The sequence below is a fragment of the Parasteatoda tepidariorum genome, chromosome 6 (genome assembly GCF_982258835.1).
Source record: "Parasteatoda tepidariorum strain Cologne lab strain chromosome 6, Ptep-v5.0, whole genome shotgun sequence".
NCBI classification, from domain to species: domain Eukaryota; kingdom Metazoa; phylum Arthropoda; class Arachnida; order Araneae; family Theridiidae; genus Parasteatoda; species Parasteatoda tepidariorum.
In genome coordinates this window covers 4,076,139-4,102,626 of record NC_141760.1, presented here as the reverse complement: position 1 = coordinate 4,102,626, position 26,488 = coordinate 4,076,139, and the positions used below count along the sequence as shown (strand labels likewise).

Genomic DNA, 26,488 nt, shown 5'->3' with positions numbered 1-26,488 from the left:
ACACTTCCTAGTTCACTATGCACTAACAGAAAACTTTAAAAGCCACAAGGTTAAAATTTGAGTGGTTATGCTCAACATTCACTAATTGACTTCAAATTCAAACTGCAATTTTATAATTATTTTTTTAAAAGAAATACATGATTTACTTTATTTTATTACACATTGATATAGTTGCATTTAATTGATCATATTAGAAAAATTTTAAATTTTTCTCAAAAAAAACATGCCAATCTTGAAAAAATTAACATATAAAAAAATTCTATGTACTTCTGTAACTACTGTCATACATAAGAACATTTTACTTCTATCTTAATTTAATTACACATTTTACTTATTAAAATGTAAACTCTAAAAAAAAAAAAAAAAAAAAGATTTTCTCTAAAAAAAAAAAAAAAAAAAAAAAAAAAAGCCTCTAGAATTTTGATTTATTCTATTGTTTTGCTTTGAAGTATTTTCAAATTTTTTTTATCTACCACTAAAGTAGCTTAACTTATAAGTTGATTTGTTTACCTAAGAAATTTACTTATTTTTAATGCTTTATTGATAGGTAACAGAGGTTTTCCGAAATAAACAATTCCATTAACACTAAAAAACACAAACTACTGTCTGGCAATCATGAGGTGAACTCTCAGTGAAGTTTCGTCCATGGTTCACCTCGTGATTGTCAGACAGTATAATTGTTTCCTACATCTCAAATCAAACTTTCTTAATAAACAGTAGATACCTGCTGTAAAGTTTTAGCTTGGGCATAATGCTTCTTTGCCTTTTCTTCCATTTCCAAGATTTTATTAGGAATGCTGTATCCAAGAACTCTCAATTGTCGAACTTCTCTCATAAGGGTGACTAAACGAGGGCTGTAACTCACCTGTGGTTGTCCCCTTTCATTAAGGGATATGACTGGCCTGCCAGTATCTAAACTGCAATAAAAATTTCACTCTGTTAACATAAGATTATTGAAGACCTAAACATCATTGAAAGAAATAAAAAGCTATTAAAAATTATTAAAATTATAAAATATAATAATTATATAAATATAAATGTTATAGATATATAAATGTTATAAATGTATAAATATAATATAAATTTAAATCCATTTGAAAAAATATGCAAACATGTAGAGAACATTGCAACACTTAAACAGGATTGACAAAATTCATGATTTTTTTTAAAAAATAATAAAACAATAGGATTTATTTCATTTAAATAGAATCGTTTTGATTTAAATCAGATTTTTTTTTATATTTACCAGCCAAATCATCTGATAAAATATGTTAACAGTAATTAATTTTATTTAAAAACAATAATGCAGCTAAAATAGTAGATATTTATAACTAAAGTGTTTCAAAAATTATTATTCAATTATGACAAACTAATCACTGAATCAAAAAAAAATCATCGTTATTTTTGTTCAAGCTAAACATCTAAAAGTTTTAAAGATAGGAAGGCAACTTTTTAGTTAGATATCCAATGAACAATAAATTAGTTTAGATCAGAATACATTATGGAAAAAAATATTTATAAGTTTCTTTGGACAGAACACTGACAAAACATGTAGTAATATACTTTAAAAGTACTTAAAGTATTTAAATAAGCATAAAATTGAATGGGTATAATTGAAATATTTTTATTTCCAGTAAACTATTTTACATACAGCTAATGGAAAATTATAATTTAACAGTTTAAAGTTACTCTTATCCACTTTGCTTATAATTTTATTTATTTATTAACCTATTTAGAAAAATAATAATTTACCCTTTCGTTATTTCTTTTGATAAAATTTTCATTATCAATGAAAACAGACTTAAAAAAGAATAAAGAATATATTTATAAAAATATTTCTGACTTAATGAATTAATTATTTTCTTAAAAAATAAATTGGTTTAAATTAATGATTTCCTTCAAAAAATCCCAGTTGATTTAAATCAATGATTTTTTAAAAAATTAAGTGATTTTTTAATTTCAATCATGATTTAAATCGCGATTTCAATCATTATTAAAACAAGTTATTTAAATCATGCCCTACACTTTAAAGACCTGTTTTAATCATGCATTTTACATATTTTTTTTTTAAAAAAATAAGCATGTAATAATGAATGATACAAATGTAAAAATGATGACATAATGAACATAAATAATACTTAACTGTTCAATTTTGTACAAATAAAGCTGTTCAAAAGTATTAATCTTAACATTACATACAAAACAATTATTGCTACAAGAAAATAAATTATTTTTTTATTAAAAAAAAATTCTTGTAAACCCTAATCTGCAGCTATGCCTTAAATAGCTTTCTACAAAATACGAAGAAATAAAATTAGTTTAGCTCATATTTTTTTAAAAAACGTTTCAACATCATAGCAATTCATAGCTTCTTATTATCAGATACACAACATGAAACTGCACTATATTGGTTACAAATTATTACAATAAGTAGTTACGTTTAAGAAATATAACATTTTACCCCAAACTACGAGTTCTCAATCCATCCAGAATTTCTTGAGTCCAGTTGTCAAATTTTTCTTTGTTGTAACTTTGAAATTCTTGTAATATATCATCAATATCTTTGCACAAATTTTGATATCCATCAATATCATGAAGAAGGGACTTGCTCACTTTTCTTATTTCTTTTATCTAAATTGAAAGAAAAATATTTTTAAAAAATCAAATAAATGATTAAACAAATAAAAAATCGTGCAATCAGTCATACTTAATGTTAATTAAACAAATCTCAGTATTTCTTGTCATCACTCAATAGCCAAGAAAAAATTGAACCATTAAACCTCTTAAAGACAACCATCCGATATTTTTTTTAAAAAATACATTCAAAAACAATGAATAAGCTATAAAATTGCTATGAAGTTTAAATAAGATTTGATCTGATAAAAATTCTATTTTAATTTTAAAACTTTTTTGTCCCTTATTTTTTAGACTTAAAATTCTCTTAGGTCTAAAGAACAATTTTCCTCCTCCTTTTTGAAAAATCTAGAATAGCATTGCTATTTAATCAACTGAAGAAGATAGGTTGATGCTAGATACTTGGATCTGAAACTTTAAAGTTGGTTACCTGTTTAAGTTGATCATTACTATCAACTTCCAAATCCTTGATACATAACTTGCAACATAATTTTTTTCTTTATCTTGCAGGCAGCCACTTAAATTTTGGTTAAAAGCTTTAGAAGTAACTAATCTGAACTTTTTGTAAGTTGACTACTTCATTCACTTAACAATTCACAAATTCATTACTTAAAATTATCAATCTGTACATTACTTGTGATAATTTTTTTAAGACAACACTGAAATTTTACAAAGAAATTTAAAATATCCTATATTATAACATTCATTTTAAGATTTAATAAGAAAAAACAGCAAACTAATTCAAAAAATAAAATAATAACTAATAATTAACTTCACAAATAAAATAGATAAATACTGAGTCAAACCTTGCTGTCCAGTTGTCGAATCCAAGTTATGTTGTTAATGAGTTCTGGGGCGCAATGTGTGGCAGGTAAAATAGATTTATCTCCACCTGAACAATTCATAAAATCTTTCTGAACAGTTTTCATATATTCCATAAGCTGACCAAGTAAGAGTTCTCTATAAATAAATTTTAAAAAAATAAGTATAAACAGTCATAAGCAGACTTAGATAAAAATGAAAAACTCACTTAAAACATAAAATCTCAATTAAAAAAGCACATACTGATTAACTCTTGCAACTAGTTTCAACCCTTTCATCTCCACATTTTGGCGCAATTTGTTTGAAAATCACAGATTTCTTTTAAAAATTTTACATTTTCATAGAACTTTATATTGATTCATATCAGAGATAAGTTTGATAAAAAATTTTAAAAAAACTAAAAATAGAAACCCAAAAATTTTATGTGCAAAATTTTTTTTAATTAGCTGAAATTTGAGCAAGAAAAAAAACACACATAGAAAGCATTTATCCACAGAGTGTTATCAATGTTGGAGTAAAAATATTGATGCAAAACTTTATTCATTTATTTGAATAGTGTGATTAAGATAATTTTAAAATAGTGTGAATACGAATCTTTATGTTTGATTTTTTTTCGTTGCAAAGACAAATTTCTGAAATAAGAAGATATTATTGTACTTACTATAATATGGTTGTCTAGGTAAAAGACAGATAAATGTCCCAGTCTCTTCATAAAAGTATAATATTCATACTAATACAACTAACATTTTGAGGCAATTAATATACATACGTTACCAACAAAAGTTGAAATTTAATATTATAAAGAATGCCAAAAACTGGAAAGCATAGACTGAACATTTTATACATTGCTGAGATATATATTACATCGAATAGAATAGTAGTACCTTGCTCTTAACTATAAATTATTGTAATTCTTTATAAATGGGTAAGCAAAAGCCATAGTTAAAAAAAACTAGAAAAGTGGAATAATTAGAACTTCTATTTGCTTAAAAGGAGGAATATTTAGAATACTTTTAAAGTAGCTTTCATTTCAGCATAAGAAATCAAGAAAAGTCATCAGTCTAATTCACTAGTTTATATTAGAAGTTAGCTGCTGTTGTAGCTCATTTACGTCGCAGTAGAGCTGCACAATGGGCTATTGGCGACGGTCTGAGAAACATCCCTGAGGATGATCCGAAGACATGCCATCACAATTTTGATCCTCTGCAGAGGGGATGGCACCCCTGCTTCGGTAGCCCAACGACCTGCACGCGAAATCGAGCACTTTACGGTAGCACAGTTTAACGAGGACCAATACCGCACACCCTCGGTCCCTATGCAGACTGATCCAAGTGGGTCACCCACCCGCACACTGACCGCAGCCAGTGATGCTTGACTTCGGTGATCTGCTGGGAACCGTGTCTTAACGATCAGTCCACTGCGGGACTTAGAAGTTAGCAAAAAAGACAAGTTATAGTTCCAATTAATTTTTAAAAAAAAATTTTTTTTAACATTTACCTTAATTTTATAACTTTTTTTAATCAGGACCTTAAATTTCAACAAATTTTTTAAATTTCAAATTAACTAATTCAACTAACTGCAAAGTCATTAGTTTAATTTAGTCATACTAAATAATAAAAGTATTTCTGTAAAATAAAATAAATAAAAGTATTACACAAAATTAGCTTAATAACCTTAATTAAATATCTAAACATGCATTACCTTTCAGCAGTAAGTTCTTCTCGAACTCCAGGCAACTTTATAAGTGGCTCATACCTTTTAAATTCCTGCATTAGCTAAAAATACAACAAAAAATATCAATTGATAAACAAATGTTTTTTTTTTTTTCATATTTATATTTTTCAACAGAAAAAAAAATTCTCTTTCAAAATATATGAGGCAGTACTCTAAAGAAATAAAGTTTAAAAAAAATTTTTGTAACTGTTGTCTAGGGTTTGGAAACACTTTCAAATTTAATAATAATACTAAAATTATTGAAAACACTTTTAATCTCATTTTTTAAGTATAAACTCTCAATTTAGATTGTGTGTTGAAAGATTACATTATCTTTCAAAGTTGATACAATTTATAAATAATTGTTGTCTGTTAGATGCATAATCATCTTAATGTGTTTTAAAAATAAAATGAAAAATTCCCTACATATTAGCTCTTTTGCCAAGAAAAAATAACAAATCCATAGTCGAACTAATTTAAAATTGAAAAAGCTTTGATTTTAAACATTACATACAGCAAAAAAGAATTGCCTGGACTTATTTAAAAGTATATATAGATCAAATATTTTAAAAAACTACTGTAATTTTTAAAAATTGCCAATAGGGTGAGATTCCCCAACACCTAGATGAAAATCAATAAATAATTTTCCAACTTTTATCCAGTTTTATTTTTCATCTAACAATGCTGCATTGGAATAATTTTTAAAAGATTGAAGATTTGAACACTTTTCATTTCTTCAAATTGTGGCTTCTTTTAACATTGATACTTAGTTTTTTCATTATAGCTAAAGATGGAAAAAATTTAAAATAACAGTCACTGATAAATGTTTTTAATGTATAATAGTTATAAGTATAGCCTATAATTCACTAAAAAGGGTTATTTCATGTCATTACAAATCCCTTAAAGAACAGCCTCAACAATATGCATAACCAAACAGTAGTTTTTTGTAACATTGATGTTTTTTATATTTTCATAAATATGATAGAGGATCATGGCTAAACATGATCAAAACTTTGTCTAACAGTCATTAATAACTGTTAACAACTGTGCTATAGATATAGAAGAGGCCTGAAGCATTGTAACAGCATTGCCCCAAAACCAACCTGCTGTAGAAAAACTATTCTTGGCATTGTTGTAGTAGACCATGGAAGCAAGGGGTGCATTTGTTCTTGTCTTCCAGTGGCCCCATCAGCCAAGAATTCATCTTCTGCCACACCCATACATCACACCCGTTTTACAGAGTGAACCCATTGATACATCCATTTATTCAACCACAGATCATGATTTTAACCTTAACTAGAGAAGGATTAATCTCCAATTCAGTACCAACATAGGTATTGCTTTGTTATGGGAGCGTGGAGGACTTTGTGACCCCGACAGATTTAACGTGCACTGGTCACCAATTAATAAACAGTGTTTCCTTGGCCGTTCTAGAAGATCTAAATAACACAACAATGAATTAAATATGTATATTTCAAGTGCGCTGGTGATTATGTTATAGTTTCTTAATGTTCTTATTTATAAAAAAAATTTCAAATAAAAATCTGTAACTCAGAAACGTACAGAAATATATGGTAAAATTGCAGGTGCCAGAGAGCTAGTTTTTTTATCTGGAGCGGAGCTGGAGCTTCAAAAATTTTTTGAGGCAAGAAAAGAAAGAACTCGGTGCTTCAAAAATTTTTTGAGGCACCGGGTTCTTTTCTTAAAGAATATAAAATATTGACTGAGAATAATAGCTGTTTAAGACCAACATTTATAAGATGATGAAAAGAAGAACCTGAAGAGGATTTGCCCTTGATGAGCGCAGTTGCTCTCGAAGTTTTGATGCAACTCTTTTTCGAGCAGTTGACATATTCTGTTCATACTGAGCAACAGATGCCTCCCACAAAGCTTCTGTGTATGGATTATAATTCAAAGGATTGAGCACAGACAATGGTTTTAAAGCCTTATCGATTTCTAGCAAAGCTTTTTCTTCTGTATTCAGCAAACTATTTACTTGGCTATGAACACTTCTTAAATTCAGAACCTAAATATAAATTTCACAGAAATTAGTCAAGACTTCTTAGTATAAAGAATGAGTTAAACATTATAACAAAAAGCACCATTCCAAATTTGGGCATAAATTGCTGCAACATTGGGATAGGGGATAAACAGTAGCAAGGAAAGAACTGGTAACTACAGTTTAAAGAAAATCGACCATACTTCATAAGGTGTAGGTGTTACTTGATTTATTTAAGTAATTATAAATATGAAGAAAAAAAATGAAGTAATAATAATTTATTTAAATAAATGAATAGTACTTTGAATAACACAAATTCAATCAGGATTGTTTTTTTAATTATCATGTTTGATCAAAATACAATAAAAAATCTTTTTATAAAGATTAATGAATACAAAATACTGAGATAGATCGACTGATTTATGTATTACCATGAACACATGCAAGTTTAATAACGCAAAACCCCAACCTAATCTTTTTTTCTTCAAGACAACTCTTAAAAAAAAACAAGAATACTTTTGTTTAACCCCTCACATTCATTTATTTTGCTTTCTTCTTCAGCTCTAAAATTTTCCCTTGACTTGTTGGTTAAATAAGCTAATTCCACTTAACCTTCGTAAAATGCTCTTGAAGAATATGCATTGCAATATCTTTTTTCTCTTTTATCAATTTGTGTTCCAAATGAATAAATGAGTTGAAATATTAGACAGAGGTAGAAAAAGGTCTTTTTGGGGGAAATAGCAGTAAGGAAAAAAAAATAATGGCTAGATGACGTTGAAGAGGATCTTAAACCTATGAAACTCATAAATTATTTTAAAAAAACCTACAAACATGAAATTTGGAGGTGAGTAGTAAAGGAGCCCAAAATCATTCATTGGTTAAAGAGTCGAGTAATAAGTAGGTATATAATTAGCACAAACAAGTTTGAAACACAAAAAATCTTTTTGATTTGAAGCAAAAATCATCATCACTACCAAAACACAGAATACTTTTAATAATAACAACAACAAAAATAATTCTAAAATAAAAGTAAATAAAAAGACTTGAACATTTCATTTATGTTCATTTTTTTCACATTGACTTTTTATAAACTGAACTATCTTATTTATTTCATATGATACTACACATAAAAGTTGGAAAGATAATTTTAAGAGTCATTCTATATTTATTAAACATTAAACATAAAGAACAACACATTTTTAATGCAATACTGTGTGAAATAGAATATATGAAAATTGAGTTACTTCATTCAATCTTTTGCTAAAGTTTTGTAGATATGCAGGAATGAAAACATTTCTTCTCCATGGGTGTGGTGCATAGTTTAGCCAGAAAAGTGCCGTAAGCTTCTGGCAAGAATCGATCCAAGTATCACAGAGGTCAATCCCTTGCAGAAGTTGATCTTCTATGTATGAAAACTTTTCTGTCCATAAAGACACCTCTTGAAGCTTAATTTGAATGAAATTAACTGTACTATTGCCTAGAATGAACATTAAAAGAACTTTTTGAATAGTAAAATAACTTCAAGTTTATAAATGATATTTTTCATATTTGACTTGAAAACAAATTCCCCATACAAAAGGAATCACAAATATAGCGTAATGTGTGTAGTTGCCCACCCCTTAAACTTGACTACCTGTCTATTTTGTATAATGACCGCTGAAATAGGTAAATATAATTTTTCTAAGGGTGATAATGAGGGGTGGCTCTTTCAGAGAAATTTATTAATTAGTATGCTACGCATGCAAATTTTACTAAATTAGTAGCTAAACCAAGACCTCCTCATGAGTTGACTGAGTTGACCATAAAAGAAACTTATGAGAGCTTATGAAATAAATAGGTTTGTAAGTAAAACAAAATAAATTTTAAATTGTTAAATAAAAATACTGTTTAGTTTTCTAATCGTGACTGATTTCTGATATATTGATATTTGAAAAATTATTTATGATAAATTACTGACATGCATAATTGACAAAATAGGCTTATCTAATTTTAAATTAATTATATTAATATTAAATCTATTAATATTACTAATTCATTTTGTTAATAATTTTACTCTTTAAGATATATGGGGTTTTTGCTAAATAAAATTTTAAATTCATCTTAAAAGAAACTTAATTACATTTAGAATATGTAAGAAATATGTGAAAAACATGAACAACCTAAATAGCATTGTATAGATAGTAAAATAACATGATATAAGAAAGGATAATAAAAAAAATGACATAGCTTCTTTTATTAAATGACCTCCTGTTTCGACCACAAAAGCAATGCACAGCAAGGGATCAAATTACACAGGTTTTACTGTGTTACTAAAATTAATTAAGTAGCAAATTTTGTAAAATAAAATAAATTACTTGAATACTAAGTTTAAAAGACAATCAAATTTAAATATTAAGATATTGTTTAAAACAAAATCCTTTTTACTCTCATTACCAATTATTTCCATAAGGTTTTCCATGCGGTCTGTAGGAAATCCCGGAGAATGATCGTCTTGCTTCCAAACATCGTCTAAAATATTAAATGCAGATTCCAATGAGTCTTTCAATTCCCCATAAGTCAGTTTTTCTAAATTGGTAAAGGCAGATTCAAATGGTTCCAGGAGCTTAGAGAAAAAAATAGCTCTTTCTTTTTGCTTTTGGGTAGGCAAGTCATCAACCATATCTTTCCAATAATTATATTCATCTTTTGGAGTGAATATAACTGCAAGAGTATAAAATTGTATGATATAAAATAATATTTTAAATAATCCAAAATATTTCATTTCTCATAAAAAAAATATTTTCCAAAAATAGAAGTCTTTTTTTTGCTCAAAAATTATTATTTTTAAATATGTATATCATCAACTTACAAAAATAATTAATTAAAAAAATGCCTTAAAATATTTTATTACAAATTAAACACAATTTATTTAGTATTTTCTATTAAATTTGAAATATTATGGAATATATAAAGGAACTTAGACATAAACTGATCTGTGGGGAAATTTATATAAACAGTTCGGTTTTAAATATAAATTGTTCTGCAGGCTCTTGACTGTTCTGCAGCATACATCATAATTTTGAAAACTTTCTGCCTAAGAGCTTGGATGCATTATGAAAAATTAATAACTGCAAAATTCTTAATATGGCACATTCCGCTTGATTCTTATAGTAGCCTATACTGCTCATGGGTAGAAATTAAGAAAATTTCGAAACTTTTCCGTGGACCAGTGTTTAAAAGATGCTCATACACATGCAAATGAGATACTCATACAAATGAGCTCATACACATTTTCACTGGTCCACTTACGCGTCTCTATTAAACTTTTTATTAAAAAAAAAAGTTAATAAGGTGAACTCAAATTAAAAAAGAAATTGTAAAATAAAAAATGTGTAACATTTTAAATTTTTAATGAAATATGCTATTTTAAAACAATAACATAGACCAAAACACGAAACTGAAAATCAAAAACTAAAACAACATACTATCCCTTCACTTCGATTGCTGGTCTAAGGCAACACTGGAAATTATTTTATGGTGGTCCAAGTCAAATTTTAGTAGTCCTGGACCATTGTTAATTTTGAGACCTGCTGTTAGATTCTAAATGTGGCACACATCGAATTACTGATTTGTGTGATCAGATATTGACCAGATATAGAGACAAATACTCAGTGTTCTCCCTAAGTGTTTTTAGGAGGGAAGCCTGCCCTTTGATCCCTATAGATACCCTTTGCTCTTTTTTGTAAAAATAAGTTGCCATCCCTTAAAAAAATATTGACTTTTTATTCAGTTTTCATTTTAAAAAAAAAATTAATTAACTGTTCAAATAATAATTACACACAAAAATTATCCGTGTTTACATGTTTAATTCTGATGACTATAACAAATATTTACTTTGTTAGGATTATTCTCAACTTTTTAAATTTTCATAAGTTATTTCTTTTTTCAAGGGGGCATATTAATAAATTTCTCAATTTATTTTAAATTTTAAAAACATTTTTTTTAAATAAATACCACTTTTTTTTTCTTCCTTCATTTTTTTTTTTTTTTAAAAAAGCCCCTTTAAGTGTTTATTTTTTCATAATTTTCTGTCTAAATCATAGAAAAATCTTTTAAGCTGGTTATCAAAAGATAAATTTTTTTAGTTTACTTTCTTTTGATAAAAAAATTTATGCAGAGAGATTGTCTCTTACCATGCCTTTAATTATTATTTATAAACTACAAATTTTTCTCTCATTTAGATAATGAGTGAAAATTACTTTTTGAAATATGCACATAAAATAGTATAAGATAGTAACTTAAAAATTGTTGAGGATCAAATTCAGTTATTACATGATATTACACATTATGATAAATTTTTAGGGTGTTAAGTGAGTGCCCTTTCAAAACTCAAAGTGCCCATTTCAGTGCACCCTGCCCTTTTTTATTCCTAGGGAGAACTCTGATATACTGCTAGATTCTAACTGTGACACACGTCAAATATATCTTTGATATTAGTAGCGAAATCATTAGAAACACATCAAAAATAATTATATGGAGCAAAATAATTTATAAATATATGGTATATATTTATAAATATATGGTGGTTGTCATGATAATCAAAAATGTTTTACTTGATAAAGCATCCCTCTTATTTGAGACATCTTCATCCTCGTTGAGTCGGAGAGACGCGGCCAATCCATCTTCTAAATGCCCTAATAGATTTTGTAATTTTGGATCAACCTGTCTACTCCACTTCTCATCTTTCAACAATACAGGTGCAAAAACTTTTTTTACAGCATGGTAGAGAGAACTAATGGGAGAATCAACCATGGATGCTATACATATATTTGAGAGTATGTTATCTGGAGTAACAGAATCGGGTACTTTTTTGAAAAAGATAAACACTCTATCAGAAGATCCCTTTGGTTCAACCTAAAATGCAATAACATTTTAAATACCTAAATAAAACAATAATTGTAACTATATTCTGATTAATAAATTCATTAATTTCTATTGCTGCAAAAAACAAAACAACAACTTTTACTGTAACTTTATTAAAAATAAATAAATTAGCAAAATATCACAAATAACAATAAAAGTCATATTTTTATTAATAAATAAAAATAAGTGGAGTCAAAGTTGCCATCTTTTACAGTAATGCAGAGATGCAAACGCTTGTTAAAATTTTCAGCAATGGAACGCAAGTCTCCTAGCTTTAATCTATTCCATTCTCCCTGAAGCGATTGCTTTAGAGAGTCCAAACTACACTGTAATCCATGGAATTGAGATCTAGTGAGTGGGATGGCCATTCATCAGATGATACCATGCGCGTAATACCACTCTTGTGCCTTTTTTGGCTTTGTGAGCTGATGCAGAGTCTTGTTGAAATGTTCAGTTTGTATTGAAGTGCTTTTTGGCCCATAGAAGTAGAACATCTTTTGGAATAACTAGCTGATACACCTTTTGATTTATTTCAATACCCCCAACCACAACCAAAGATGATTTGCTGCTCTGCATAGATTTCCAGGGGTGATTATGAGCTCAAGTCAAAATTCCAGAAAATTTCTTGAGTTAAAAAAAAAAAACAGTTTAAGTTGAAAAATTAGAAAAAAATTTAAACAAGGTTTTTTTTTCCTTTTTCTCAATTTTCTTAGTTTACTTAAAATATATTTAAAATTTTACACATACCTATACCATTTACACATACCTATGATGACCTATAAAAGTAATTAAAATTTACTAATAAGTCTTTCTTTCTTGAGTTTATGATTATAACAACTATTTACTGATAAAAGATGAATATTAATCATGAATATAAGCTTATAAAGTATCTCTCTGGCTTTTCCTTACAAACAAATAAAATAAACTGTGTTAAGTTCCACCTTTGAAAATTTGATTTCCGGAAACTTCTGTGATCAATGATTTTTTGAAACGTCTGGACCTTCGATTTCCGGAAACTTCCGGATCACTGTTAGCTAAAATTCCGGAAATCCGGATTATTTCCGGAGCACAATCAGCCCTGGATTTCAGCCCCAGATCAAGACCATTGGTTTTTGGCGATATTCAACAACATCCAAGGCACTAGGTGAGCCTGCAAACTGCTAATCCTATCATTCTGGAAGTTGTGAGTTTGTTGGATGGCAAAGAACTTCTCATCAGCAAAAAGGAATGACTCCCACAGGGTGGCCACTCAAATCAGATTTCAAATTTCCCTGATTTTTCCAGGTTTTCCAGATAAAAATCTTAAAATTTCCAGGTTTTTATTTCTTTTTTCGTATAAAGTGTAGGATGTGCACAAGAAAAGTGTCCATATTATAAAATATTTTATTCAAAATGTTATTTTTTTAACATATCATCTTGAAAAAAAAAATTATTTTAACAATTTGGCTAGATTTATTATTTATTTTTTAATGCTTTGGTACAAAATTTTGAATCAAAAATCATACATCGACCAACAAAGGAGTCAAATTAAATATTAATATATAGTTGGTTTTTAAAAAATCTTTCTTTTAAAATTAAAATATGTTATAAAAGGTTAAAATGAAATAAAAAAAATTAGCATTAATGCAACTATTGTAACGATTTGTCGACAAACATTGCTGTTAGCGATTGCAAAAAAATGAGAGATTGGTTGGTTTGCTGAGAAAAAATAATTCACGAATTTCTTTGAATGGGAGTAGAAAAGCTCTCAGAAAAAGAGTGCAATACAAAATCTATTATTATTAAATTATAACCAACTAATTTTTGGAGAATTTTATGAAGTTAAAAATATAAAAACATTTTGTCAAAATAGAAAAAAAAAATTACCACCAAAGCATCAGAACAAACTTGAGCCATAAATGGATTCAGCCCAAGGACAGAATTTAAAAACAGAAGCTAATATCCTAATCCCTTTTTCCACCTCCACCAGAATCTTATCTAAATTGCACAGTCCCATAGCGGTCAAAGGTTTCTACATTCGTTTAGCAACAGTGGGAGAATTTTATGTGGCCTTCCAGCTTAACACTGTAATGGAGCAAGTTTTGATGCAAGCAAAGTATCAAGCATGATGCAAGCAAAGTTGATGATATTTCAACTGTTTGCCGTTTAAAAAAAATGGGATAATGGACAAATAATTTAAATTAAGAAAATTAGCAAATAATTTAAATTAGTAAAATTAAAAAAATTATCAAAGAAAAAAATTTCCAGTTTTTCTTTAAAATTCCCTGATTTTTCCAGGTTTTTATCTAAATTTCCCTGATATTTCCAGGTTTTTTCCAGTATAAAAAAATTCCCTGATAATTCCAGGTTTTCAAGGTTTTCCAGGTGGGTGGCCACCCTGCTCCCAGCGCTGACTTGCAGAAAATTTAAGCATTTGCATCTGTGCATAGTTGCAAAAAGCAGTGACTTTTAAACAAAAAAGATTTTTTTTATTAGTAAGAATTGATTCTTATTATTTATTGTTATATTTTGTTAATTTATTTTTAATGAAGTTGTCATAAAAATTGTTTGTCTAGGTTTTCTGTTACTACACCCTATAGTATGGTTATTGTGACCAGCACCTTTTTAAAAAATATTTGTCTGAGGTAAAAACTCAATTGCAGTTTTTATCTATAACGCATTTGACTAATTAACATTTATAAATTGTCAAATGTAGAGCACTATTACTGTATTAAACTATAAAATGAGCTCTCAGCAGTAATGTAGTACTAAAAACTTTTATTAAAGAAGTTCAACTGTGGGAAAACTCATTCAAGACTCAGAATGATGCAGAATAGTTTTTGTTTTCCATACTCTCATCCCCAGTAATGATTTGTTAGACTTTGATAAGGCTTTTTTGCTTTTCCTTGCTTAAATATTCATTTATGATAACTAATGAGTATACTGGTTTTACTTCATTTTCAACAAATATTTTAAAAAATCTATATACTGAATTTAAAGTCCCCAAACCTAATACCAGTATATTCCAGCCCCACTACACCCCTGACTTTCAATGAGGATAGAGGTTGGACAGTGTGGGACATTTAAATTGAAAATTATATCTAAAAAAACAAAATTCTTATCGAGGAAACTTTATAATTAAAACAGTTTAGAATACGTAATTTCAAAAAGATTATTTTTGGAGATGTGTTTTAAAATATTTCTGATTTGTTTTCTAAAATAATTTTGAAAATGTGGTTTTAAATCATTCTAGAAATGTGTTTTTTTTTTTCTGAGACTGACATTGCTTCCAAAAAGGAACACTTGGGTTTAACTCAATCACCAGAGGATGTCCTTTTCTTTGCTTTAATTTTTTCCTAATCACATATTATATGGACTTATTTGTTATCTTAGAATTATTGTTGTCTTTCTTATTTACTGAAATAAGCTTTATTTTTCAGTTCACCGAAAAACTAGACAAGCAAAAATAGTAAAGAAAAAAAGAAGAATTAAATTTATTGGGATAAAACACAAAATAAATGCAGAGAAATGATTATTACCTTATTACACAAAATAATTTCCTGCTTCTCTCCAAATCCATCTACATATGCACACAGAATTGAACAATTTCTATTATCGAGAAAAGTATCTAATGCTTCTGATTGAAGTAAACGAGAAATATTTTCCTCGGATACATCTCTAGCAAAAAAATCTCTTAGATTTGTCAAAATAAAAATTTTCCTGCTATCATTAGACTGCATAATGATTTTAAACTGAGAATGAAGCTGTTATAATATTCCAAAAGAAGAGCTATGATATTTTGTAAAGAGCATTTTTGACGAAACTAGACTATAGGGATTCGGTGGCAAATTTGGGAGCATTTCTTGCTATTAATTTGAGTGTTTAATAAAACTGAATGCGAAACATGCCTTTATTGTTATCATCACCATGGTAACGGTTTATAGCTTTTCGTTGCCGTTCAATTAAAAAACAATTTTTAGTTATCGTACTAAAACTGAGAACAAAATGAAACCAAAAACCCTCAGATGCTTGAAATATACAGTCACTCGAAAAAATAGCTGAGCACCGTGACCCTTGCAAAATAAAATTGGAAACGCAAAACGACACAATAAATAGTCTCAAGCCTCGGTTCTCACTGCTCTTTTGTCGTGACACCATGTTTGGAAACGTTCTCACTGCCCTCTCGTGAAGCAGTCCATTGTGTATGTGAAATGGTCCCCAGAAAGCCCTGTCCAATGCATTTTCAAGGGATCTGCACCCAAACGCCCAATGTTGGCGTTGTGTGTATTTTAAAAAAATGGGACGAGTCCCCAATTAGGGGGACTCGTCCCATTTTTTTTAAAAAAAAATGGCTTTTGACACAGAGTTAGATTTCGTGTCGGCAAAGGGGACACGTCCTGTGTGGACGCGTGCGCAACCAATTGTCCAGACACTGTGCGTGAAACACGTGCTGGCAACGAGTTGGATGAGGCATTTCCAACATTTCCTCCAAACAAATCGGACAAGGCTCAGGTGGGGCGTAATACCAGCTTTCAAAAGGTAACGAGAACAGACAATTTCGAATTTCGCTGGCTAGGCGAATCCGCAAATCGTCTGTCAAGTTGTAGCCTTTCCTAAACCAGTCACACACAATATTCGACAACCATCTCATGCCGAAGCTATCAAAGCTCCGGTAAGCTGGGCTCACGTGACTGACATTATTCTCGAAACGCAACTCTCGATCGAGAAATTGCTTAAAAGCACCCCTCACCTGCCTCACATCGGAATAGCCTTCCGGGTCGAGGAATCGAAGCACTGGATGCGCCTCGTCCCCCAATTCCACGACCTCTGGCTCTCCCATCAACAACACCTCCCGAGGAAAAGCATAGCATGGAAACACCTCATCGGGGGATTTGAGAACGAGATTTCTTACAATAAAAAGATTTGCCATTTTGAATCGACTCTATGTCAAAAAATATAACGGCTCCTCGGCGTGCGAGCCCTTTTTATAGACACACAGAGGGCGCTCCAGTCGTCCTGAAATGTTTTAGAAAATGCCACGTGACCTGAAAAGAAGCACACGATGCATTTCCAGAAAGTCATGCGATGAGATTCACCTCACCGGATGCACTTTCAAGAAATCGAGCGACACATTACATCCGCCAGATGCACTTTTAGAATGTCACCGGATGTATTTCCAGGAAGTCGAGCGACACATCACATCCGCCACATGCACTTTTAGAATATCACCGGATGTAATTCCAAGAAGTCGAGCGACAAAACACTTTCATCAGATGCACTTTTAGAATATCACCGGATGTAATTCCAAGAAGTCGAGCGACAAAACACTTTCACCAGATGCACTTTTAGGATATCACGTGACAGGACATGGGTTCGAAACCACATGGATCCAGAGGATGGGGCACCAACCCACTTGACATCTTTGCGTCACGTGGATCCTTTGAAGGGGTGAACAGCTTTCCTGGACCTGGCTCAGACAGTGTGAGAGCGACTCTGTGGCTCTGGGATCTGGGAGGTTGTGAAATGAATTGTGATTGAAAGGTCAATGACCCAAGGTCATTAGAATGTTTGGATGATGCATGGAGAGATTGTCTCGAGACTCGAGGCTCGGGGCTCAGCAGAAAAAATTTTTTTAAACCGGAAGTGGGCGTGGCCAAATGACAACTCAAAACTTGCATTTCGAAAATTTCAAATTTTGTCTGACCCAAATTTTGCTGGACCCAAATCTGTGGCCGAGTGAAAAAAAATTTTATAAACCGGAAGTGATGGAAAGGTAACAACTGCTTAACATTTGGATTTCGAAAATTTCAAATTCAGTCTCGAGAAAATTTTTGCCTCGGCCCAAGTCGTCAGGCGATTGAAAAAAAAAAAAAAAAAAAAAAAAAAAAAAAAAAAAAAAAAAAAAAAAAAATTAACCGGAAGTGGGCGTGGCCAACAACTCAAAACTTGCATTTCGAAAATTTGAAATTTGTCTCGATCCAAATTTTGCTGGACCCAAGTCTGTGGCCTCGAGAAAATTTTTGCTCAACCCAAAATCTCCGGACGAGTGAAAAAAATTTTTTTTCAATTTTGTAGTTAAAAAAAATATTCTAATTTTTAATTGAATAAAAAAATTCTTATTTGTAATTAAAAAATGCTCAAACAGCTCTTCTACCCTAGTTAACAGTTTGCACTTTCAAAAAAAACATCGTTTTTTCATAATACACACCTTCACCAACCCACAAAGCGTGGGAAATATCGTTTTAAACGATGAAATATAATAGATGAAAAAAATCCAACCCAAAAATCCAACCCTGCTCCAGGATGTCAGACCCAGGTGCCATGGATTTCTGAACCTCCCTCCATGGATGACACTGCACCTGCGCAGTGTCTTCAAAAAAAAAAAAAAAAAAAAAAAAAAAAAAAAAAAAAAAAAAAAAAAATTTTTTTTTTTTTTTTTTTTTTTTTTTTTTTTTTTTTTTTTTTTTTTTTTTTTTTTTTTTTTTTTTTTACAAGCTTAGTATATCTAAGCTAGCGTCTTGACAATTTTCCATTAGATTGTGATCGAGTAACGACGCTTTAGCCAATTCCATTGCTCCATCACTGAGAAGTATTTGAACTTTGAACGCCTCATCAAGATGCCGAAAGCAAAACCAGATAGAAAAATGTATTTTTCATACCGATATTGGAATGAGCAAATCATCTCGTGCCCATTTTGCGATGAAAAATTGTTATTTAAAGAGTATCGAACGACTCATTCTCAATCCGAACACAATTTAAATGAAGAGACTCAATGCATTTTTTGCAGATATACATTTTCAAATTCATCTCAAGACGACATTCACAGAAAAGCATGCTTTGACTCGTTCAAAACGATGAATAGAAAAATACAAAAAAAACGCTTCATCCACACTGACAACGCCACTGCTGGAACCAGTGCTGCCTCTGCAACCGATTCTGCCGAAATCTCCACACCCGATTTATGTGAATGTAAATCTTTTGACCCTTCATTATTACGTCGCAAACTTAAACATAGAGTCCTCGACACAGATTTACAAGAAGTTGGATTTTACGACAACTACCCCGGCGACTTTCGAGCATTGACCAACACGGGTTCCCTTTACCCGTTTAACGACAAAAGCAATTTGGGACGCGAGGCCGCGGCCCTGTTTCGAATGTATTTTTCCAACGCGTGGACACTTTATCACGTGTTTATTCGATCCTACGCCTTTGCCAGTTTCAAACAAAAAATGTCCGTGTTTGACGAGGGTCAACTGGTGGTGTCGACCTTTTGGTGCTTGTGCGATGGTTGCAAGATTGACATACGAAATACCATAAATCCTAATAAACTGCATCGCCACATGATTGTGGCTGTTCAAGATCGAGCTGCCTACCTGAAGGTTTGGAGGTCGATTAAACAATCTCGCGCCAACGAGCGCTATTGCAAAGGACATAAAAAAATTGTTTCGCCCATGCATTTGGCCAATGCCATTCATTACGTATCGAGCGAAAAATCCCAATGCTCCGGATCCAAGAAGCCGGGTGAGGGGCGACGCGGACATTTTTACATCAATCGCCCGTTACACGAGCATTCCGTCATGAACATGGCCAGTCTCTTCCGCCACGGCGTGATGACATGGCTCAACGGAAAACTTCGCGATAAACTCGTACTGGATTGGAAGTGTGAAAAGTTTGGTTCAAATTACAAAACGTATCGCGTGAAAGTGTCTGAGATTATGACGCTTCCAAACTGTTGCATTCAATTGCGATGGGATTGGGCGCCTCATCCAGACGGAGATTACGGAGCGTATTGGTTCGAGAACGACGTAATGCGCGTCCAGCCCACGGGAGGTGAACCTACATTTTCGAATCACGCACAAGCCATGATGTTTCAGATTCAAAAGGGAAATTCCTTGCGCCAACGCATGGCAAATGCTTATTATACGTTGAGTCAACCACAAGCCCGTCAGATGAGTGTCGTGGAGTACATGAGGGAGAAGCAAAGAGTGGAGATGAAACGAATCAATGCAGAAAACGAATCGGAAAAAAATGTATTGAAACGTCGGATTGACCAGCTGGAGACGGAAAATAAGCAGAAACAAGACGAAATTGAAACACTTTTGCGAAAAATTGCCACTCTGGCTGAAGAAGTGGCAAATTTGAGAAGACAAGTCGCGTCAACAGTACACATCACGAACATGGGTGGGATGTCTTTCACTGTAGCTGCTGGTTCAACGCCATCACCCTAGTACTACCCACAAAAAAAAAAAAAAAAAAAAAAAAAAAAAAAAAAAAAAAAAAAAAAAAAAAAAAAAATTTTTTTTTTTTTTTTTTTTTTTTTTTTTTTTTTTTTTTTTTTTTTTTTTTTTTTTTTTGAAGACACTGCGCAGGTGCAGTGTCATCCATGGAGGGAGGTTCAGAAATCCATGGCACCTGGGTCTGACATCCTGGAGCAGGGTTGGATTTTTGGGTTGGATTTTTTTCATCTATTATATTTCATCGTTTAAAACGATATTTCCCACGCTTTGTGGGTTGGTGAAGGTGTGTATTATGAAAAAACGATGTTTTTTTTGAAAGTGCAAACTGTTAACTAGGGTAGAAGAGCTGTTTGAGCATTTTTTAATTACAAATAAGAATTTTTTTATTCAATTAAAAATTAGAATATTTTTTTTAACTACAAAATTGAAAAAAAATTTTTTTCACTCGTCCGGAGATTTTGGGTTGAGCAAAAATTTTCTCGAGGCCACAGACTTGGGTCCAGCAAAATTTGGATCGAGACAAATTTCAAATTTTCGAAATGCAAGTTTTGAGTTGTTGGCCACGCCCACTTCCGGTTAATTTTTTTTTTTTTTTTTTTTTTTTTTTTTTTTTTTTTTTTTTTTTTTTTTTTTTTCAATCGCCTGACGACTTGGGCCGAGGCAAAAATTTTCTCGAGACTGAATTTGAAATTTTCGAAATCCAAATGTTAAGCAGTTGTTACCTTTCCATCACTTCCGGTTTATAAAATTTTTTTTCACTCGGCCACAGATTTGGGTCCAGCAAAATTTGGGTCAGACAAAATTTGAAATTTTCGAAATGCAAGTTTTGAGTTGTCATTTGGCCACGCCCACTTCCGGTTTAAAAAAATTTTTTCTGCTGAGCCCCGAGCCTCGAGTCTCGAGACAATCTCTCCATGCATCATCCAAACATTCTAATGACCTTGGGTCATTGACCTTTCAATCACAATTCATTTCACAACCTCCCAGATCCCAGAGCCACAGAGTCGCTCTCACACTGTCTGAGCCAGGTCCAGGAAAGCTGTTCACCCCTTCAAAGGATCCACGTGACGCAAAGATGTCAAGTGGGTTGGTGCCCCATCCTCTGGATCCATGTGGTTTCGAACCCATGTCCTGTCACGTGATATCCTAAAAGTGCATCTGGTGAAAGTGTTTTGTCGCTCGACTTCTTGGAATTACATCCGGTGATATTCTAAAAGTGCATCTGATGAAAGTGTTTTGTCGCTCGACTTCTTGGAATTACATCCGGTGATATTCTAAAAGTGCATGTGGCGGATGTGATGTGTCGCTCGACTTCCTGGAAATACATCCGGTGACATTCTAAAAGTGCATCTGGCGGATGTAATGTGTCGCTCGATTTCTTGAAAGTGCATCCGGTGAGGTGAATCTCATCGCATGACTTTCTGGAAATGCATCGTGTGCTTCTTTTCAGGTCACGTGGCATTTTCTAAAACATTTCAGGACGACTGGAGCGCCCTCTGTGTGTCTATAAAAAGGGCTCGCACGCCGAGGAGCCGTTATATTTTTTGACATAGAGTCGATTCAAAATGGCAAATCTTTTTATTGTAAGAAATCTCGTTCTCAAATCCCCCGATGAGGTGTTTCCATGCTATGCTTTTCCTCGGGAGGTGTTGTTGATGGGAGAGCCAGAGGTCGTGGAATTGGGGGACGAGGCGCATCCAGTGCTTCGATTCCTCGACCCGGAAGGCTATTCCGATGTGAGGCAGGTGAGGGGTGCTTTTAAGCAATTTCTCGATCGAGAGTTGCGTTTCGAGAATAATGTCAGTCACGTGAGCCCAGCTTACCGGAGCTTTGATAGCTTCGGCATGAGATGGTTGTCGAATATTGTGTGTGACTGGTTTAGGAAAGGCTACAACTTGACAGACGATTTGCGGATTCGCCTAGCCAGCGAAATTCGAAATTGTCTGTTCTCGTTACCTTTTGAAAGCTGGTATTACGCCCCACCTGAGCCTTGTCCGATTTGTTTGGAGGAAATGTTGGAAATGCCTCATCCAACTCGTTGCCAGCACGTGTTTCACGCACAGTGTCTGGACAATTGGTTGCGCACGCGTCCACACAGGACGTGTCCCCTTTGCCGACACGAAATCTAACTCTGTGTCAAAAGCCATTTTTTTTTAAAAAAAATGGGACGAGTCCCCCTAATTGGGGACTCGTCCCATTTTTTTAAAATACACACAACGCCAACATTGGGCGTTTGGGTGCAGATCCCTTGAAAATGCATTGGACAGGGCTTTCTGGGGACCATTTCACATACACAATGGACTGCTTCACGAGAGGGCAGTGAGAACGTTTCCAAACATGGTGTCACGACAAAAGAGCAGTGAGAACCGAGGCTTGAGACTATTTATTGTGTCGTTTTGCGTTTCCAATTTTATTTTGCAAGGGTCACGGTGCTCAGCTATTTTTTCGAGTGACTGCGTGTCGAGTAGGCGTAGAGCCGTGGAGAGCCGTCAAACCGAATCTGGGGTCTGGTTTGACGGCTCCCGCCATTGACGCCTTGTTAAAGACCTTTTTTTCAGTGGACCCCCTGTGACAGGAGGAGGCAGACACGTTTCCAATGCAACCTTTGGAAGTGGGTTATCATAGAGTGAATCCCTGGGGGGTTCCTCCAGGTTATTCTAGGCAGACTCATCGATTTTTTGATACCTCACTCGATATATTTCGTTGGAAAGTCTTTGCGTAAAATCCAACTCTGCTCCATGGGGGGTCTCGTGGACCCAGGTGCTACCAAAATATTTTACTCGTCGAGACAAATTGTTTGATACCTCACATGATACCCTACATGATTTACTTTGCGAAAATGTTTTTCCAACTCTGCTCCATGGGGGGTCTCGTGGACCCGGGTGCTACCAAAATATTTTACTCGTCGAGACAAATTTTTTGATACCTCACATGATACCCTACATGATATACTTTACAAAAACGTTTTTCCAACTCTGCTCCATGGGGGGTCTGATGGACCCGGGTGCTACCAAAATATTTTACTCATCGAGACGAATCTATTGATACCCCACACGATATGCTTTGCGAAAATTTTTTCCCAACTCTGCTCCATGGGGGGTCTCATGGCCCTCAAAATATTTCTTTCGTCGAGACGAATCTATTGATACCCCACATGATACCCTACATGATATACTTTGCGAAACTGTTTTTTCCAACTCTGCTCCATGGGGGGTCTGATGGACCCGGGTGCTACCAAAATATTTTACTCGTCGAGACGAATCTATTGATACCCCACATGACATGCTTTGAGAAAATTTTTTCCCAACTCTGCTCCACGGGGGGTCTCATGGCCCTCAAAATATTTTTTTCGTCGAGACGAATCTATTGATACCCCACATGATATGCTTTGAGAAAACTTTTTTCCAACTCTTATCCATGGGGGGTCTGATGGACCCGGGTGCTACCAAAATTTTTTACTCGTCGAGACGAATCTATAGATACCCCACATGATATGCTTTGCGAAAATTTTTTCCCAACTCTGCTCCAGGGGGGGTCTCATGGCCCTCAAAATATTTTTTTCGTCGAGACGAATCTATTGATACCCCACATGATACCCTACATGATATACTTTGCGAAACTGTTTTTTCCAACTCTGCTCCATGGGGGGTCTGATGGACCCGGGTGCTACCAAAATATTTTTCTCGTCGAGACGAATCTATTGATACCCCACATGATATGCTTTGAGAAAATTTTTTCCCAAGTCTGCTCCAGGGGGGGTCTCATGGCCCTCAAAATATTTTTTTCGTCGAGACGAATCTATTGATACCCCACATGATATGCTTTGAGAAAACTTTTTTCCAACTCTTATCCATGGGGGGTCTGATGGACCCGGGTAATACCAAAATATTTTTCTCGTCGAGACGAATCTATTGATACCCCACATGATATACTTTGCTTGAATTTTTCAAATTGTACCATGGGGGGTCCATCCAACCCCGGGGGCTACCAAAATATTTTTCTCATCGAGACGAATCTATTGATACCCCACACGATATACTTTGCTTGAATTTTTCAAATTGTACCGTGGGGGGTCCATCCGACCCCGGGGGCCAGCAAAATTTTCAGCTCATCGAGACAAATCTATTGATACCCCACACGATATACTTTGCTTGAATTTTAAATAATGTCCCATGGGGGTCCGATGGACCCGGGAGCATTCAAATTATAGATTGACTATCAATCTCTTATATAATCTAAAGTCGCTTCTGATTGGTTCAAACTTTTCAAAATTGGGTTTAAAAGGAGCTCCTTCAGCGTTGGAAATCAGTCGCAGCCGCGACTCCACCTTGAGAAGATATGCCTGAAAAATTTACAAGTCTGAACTAGATGAACGACTGGCCGACGATTGCCGTCTGCCTTGCCGAAGCTCTCTCTGATATTTGCCGGAACGATCTGCAGCCTTTGCCGTCGACCAGGAGCAATTGAAGACACGTCTTGACTCGAGGAAGAACTTTTGAATAATGATATTGATGACAAAATACTTCTTGAACTTTCAAATCCTGAATGAGGAGTGAAGAGACTGGGTACTCGCTGGCTAGTTTAAGCCCAACCTCAAAAAAAAAAAAAAAAAAAAAAAAAAAAAAAAAAAAAAAAAAAAAAAAAAAAAAAAAAATTTTTTTTTTTTTTTTTTTTTTTTTTTTTTTTTTTTTTTTTTTTTTTGAGATTGGGCTTTAAAAGCGCTGGTGAGATCTGGGATCCTCACTGTATTGGCAAGCAGTCACCAGGCCTGGAGAGCCTCTACAGTCATCTCGTTACGATGGATAAATCTACAGCTGAATAGGATTGTGCGCAGGGACCGCTGCCGCTGCTACTCTCTATCTTATACCTTTTGCATGTGTGTGCTCCTTTTCAACATTATCTGCGACTAGCCTGGCCAACTGGAAGCGGATAATGTCTTTCTCTTTGCATGTCTCTTTGCTTGCTGCGCAAATTGAGTTTTCGGATGAAACAATCCTATTCAGCTGTGGACGTCTGTCGTAACGAGATTAGCTTTTTTTTCAGGTCCGGACCCGATGGAATGTTCCAGCCATGAGATGACAGAAGAAGCGTTGCCTTAAAGAATTCGAGAGAAATTGGAGATAATCGAGAGAAATAGCTGAATTAAAAAAAATCGAGAGAAATTGGAGTAAATCGAGAGAAATAGCTGAATTAAAAAAAAATCGAGAGAAATAGCTGAATTAAAAAAAATCGAGAGAAATAGCTGAATTAAAAACTCTAATGTTTCATTAGAGAGGGAGACTCTGCGGTCCAGCGGAGAGAGGGAGGATGGTGACATCACGACGATGTCATCGAGAAGAGCATGTTCCCGTAGGGGCTTCGGCCCAACGAGAAAACCCGTAGTCGCTACGGCGGCTATGATGCACATATTGCAGGTCGGAGTTGCATTAGCAATACCGAGGTAGCGTTTCCGTAGGGGTTTCGGCCCAACGAGAGAACCCGTAGTCGCTACGGCGGCTATGATGCACATATTGCAGGTCGGAGTTGCTTTGGCAATACCGAGGTAGCGTTTCCGTAGTGGCTTCGGCAGCTATGAGGAGAGCTTATTTTTTTCAGGTCCAGACCAGCAGGTGAGTATTTTTTTTTCAGGTGGAGACGACCCGATGGAATGTTCCAGCCATGAGATGACAGAAGAAGCGTTGCCTTAAAGAATTCGAGAGAAATTGGAGATAATCGAGAGAAATAGCTGAATTAAAAAAAATCGAGAGAAATAGCTGAATTAAAAAAAATCGAGAGAAATAGCTGAATTAAAAACTCTAATGTTTCATTAGAGAGGGAGACTCTGCGGTCCAGCGGAGAGAGGGAGGATGGTGACATCACGACGATGTCATCGAGAAGAGCATGTTCCCGTAGGGGCTTCGGCCCAACGAGAAAACCCGTAGTCGCTACGGCGGCTATGATGCACATATTGCAGGTCGGAGTTGCTTTGGCAATACCGAGGTAGCGTTCCCGTAGGGGTTTTGCACCCCCCTATGAGATATTTTTTTGGAGCTTATGTGTTGATCATGACCCTATCCATGGATAGAATGTTTAAGATTTAGATTAGATTTAGATTTAGTTTTAGATTTAGTTTTAGTTTTAGATTTAGGTTTAGATTTAGATTTAGATTTAGATTTAGTTTTAGATTTAGATTTAGATTTAGATTTAGTTTTAGATTTAGTTT

At 33.5% G+C, this 26,488-nt stretch overlaps 1 protein-coding gene across 1 annotated transcript in view; it reads right to left on the bottom strand.

Moving 5' to 3' along the window:
* btv (dynein cytoplasmic heavy chain beethoven) overlaps nucleotides 1-16,118 on the bottom strand; it is a 101,262-nt gene extending 85,144 nt beyond the window's left edge. The window contains exons 1-9 of the mRNA XM_087165330.1: nucleotides 15,589-16,118; nucleotides 11,761-12,061; nucleotides 9,602-9,868; nucleotides 8,413-8,645; nucleotides 6,947-7,195; nucleotides 5,158-5,231; nucleotides 3,441-3,594; nucleotides 2,462-2,631; nucleotides 725-917 (exon numbers count right to left, since the gene is read on the bottom strand). Coding sequence (XP_087021456.1) covers nucleotides 725-917; nucleotides 2,462-2,631; nucleotides 3,441-3,594; nucleotides 5,158-5,231; nucleotides 6,947-7,195; nucleotides 8,413-8,645; nucleotides 9,602-9,868; nucleotides 11,761-12,061; nucleotides 15,589-15,789 — 1,842 coding nt within the window. The 5' untranslated portion in view covers nucleotides 15,790-16,118. The remainder of the gene's footprint in view (nucleotides 1-724; nucleotides 918-2,461; nucleotides 2,632-3,440; nucleotides 3,595-5,157; nucleotides 5,232-6,946; nucleotides 7,196-8,412; nucleotides 8,646-9,601; nucleotides 9,869-11,760; nucleotides 12,062-15,588) is intronic.
* Between the last annotated feature and the right edge of the window lie 10,370 nt (nucleotides 16,119-26,488).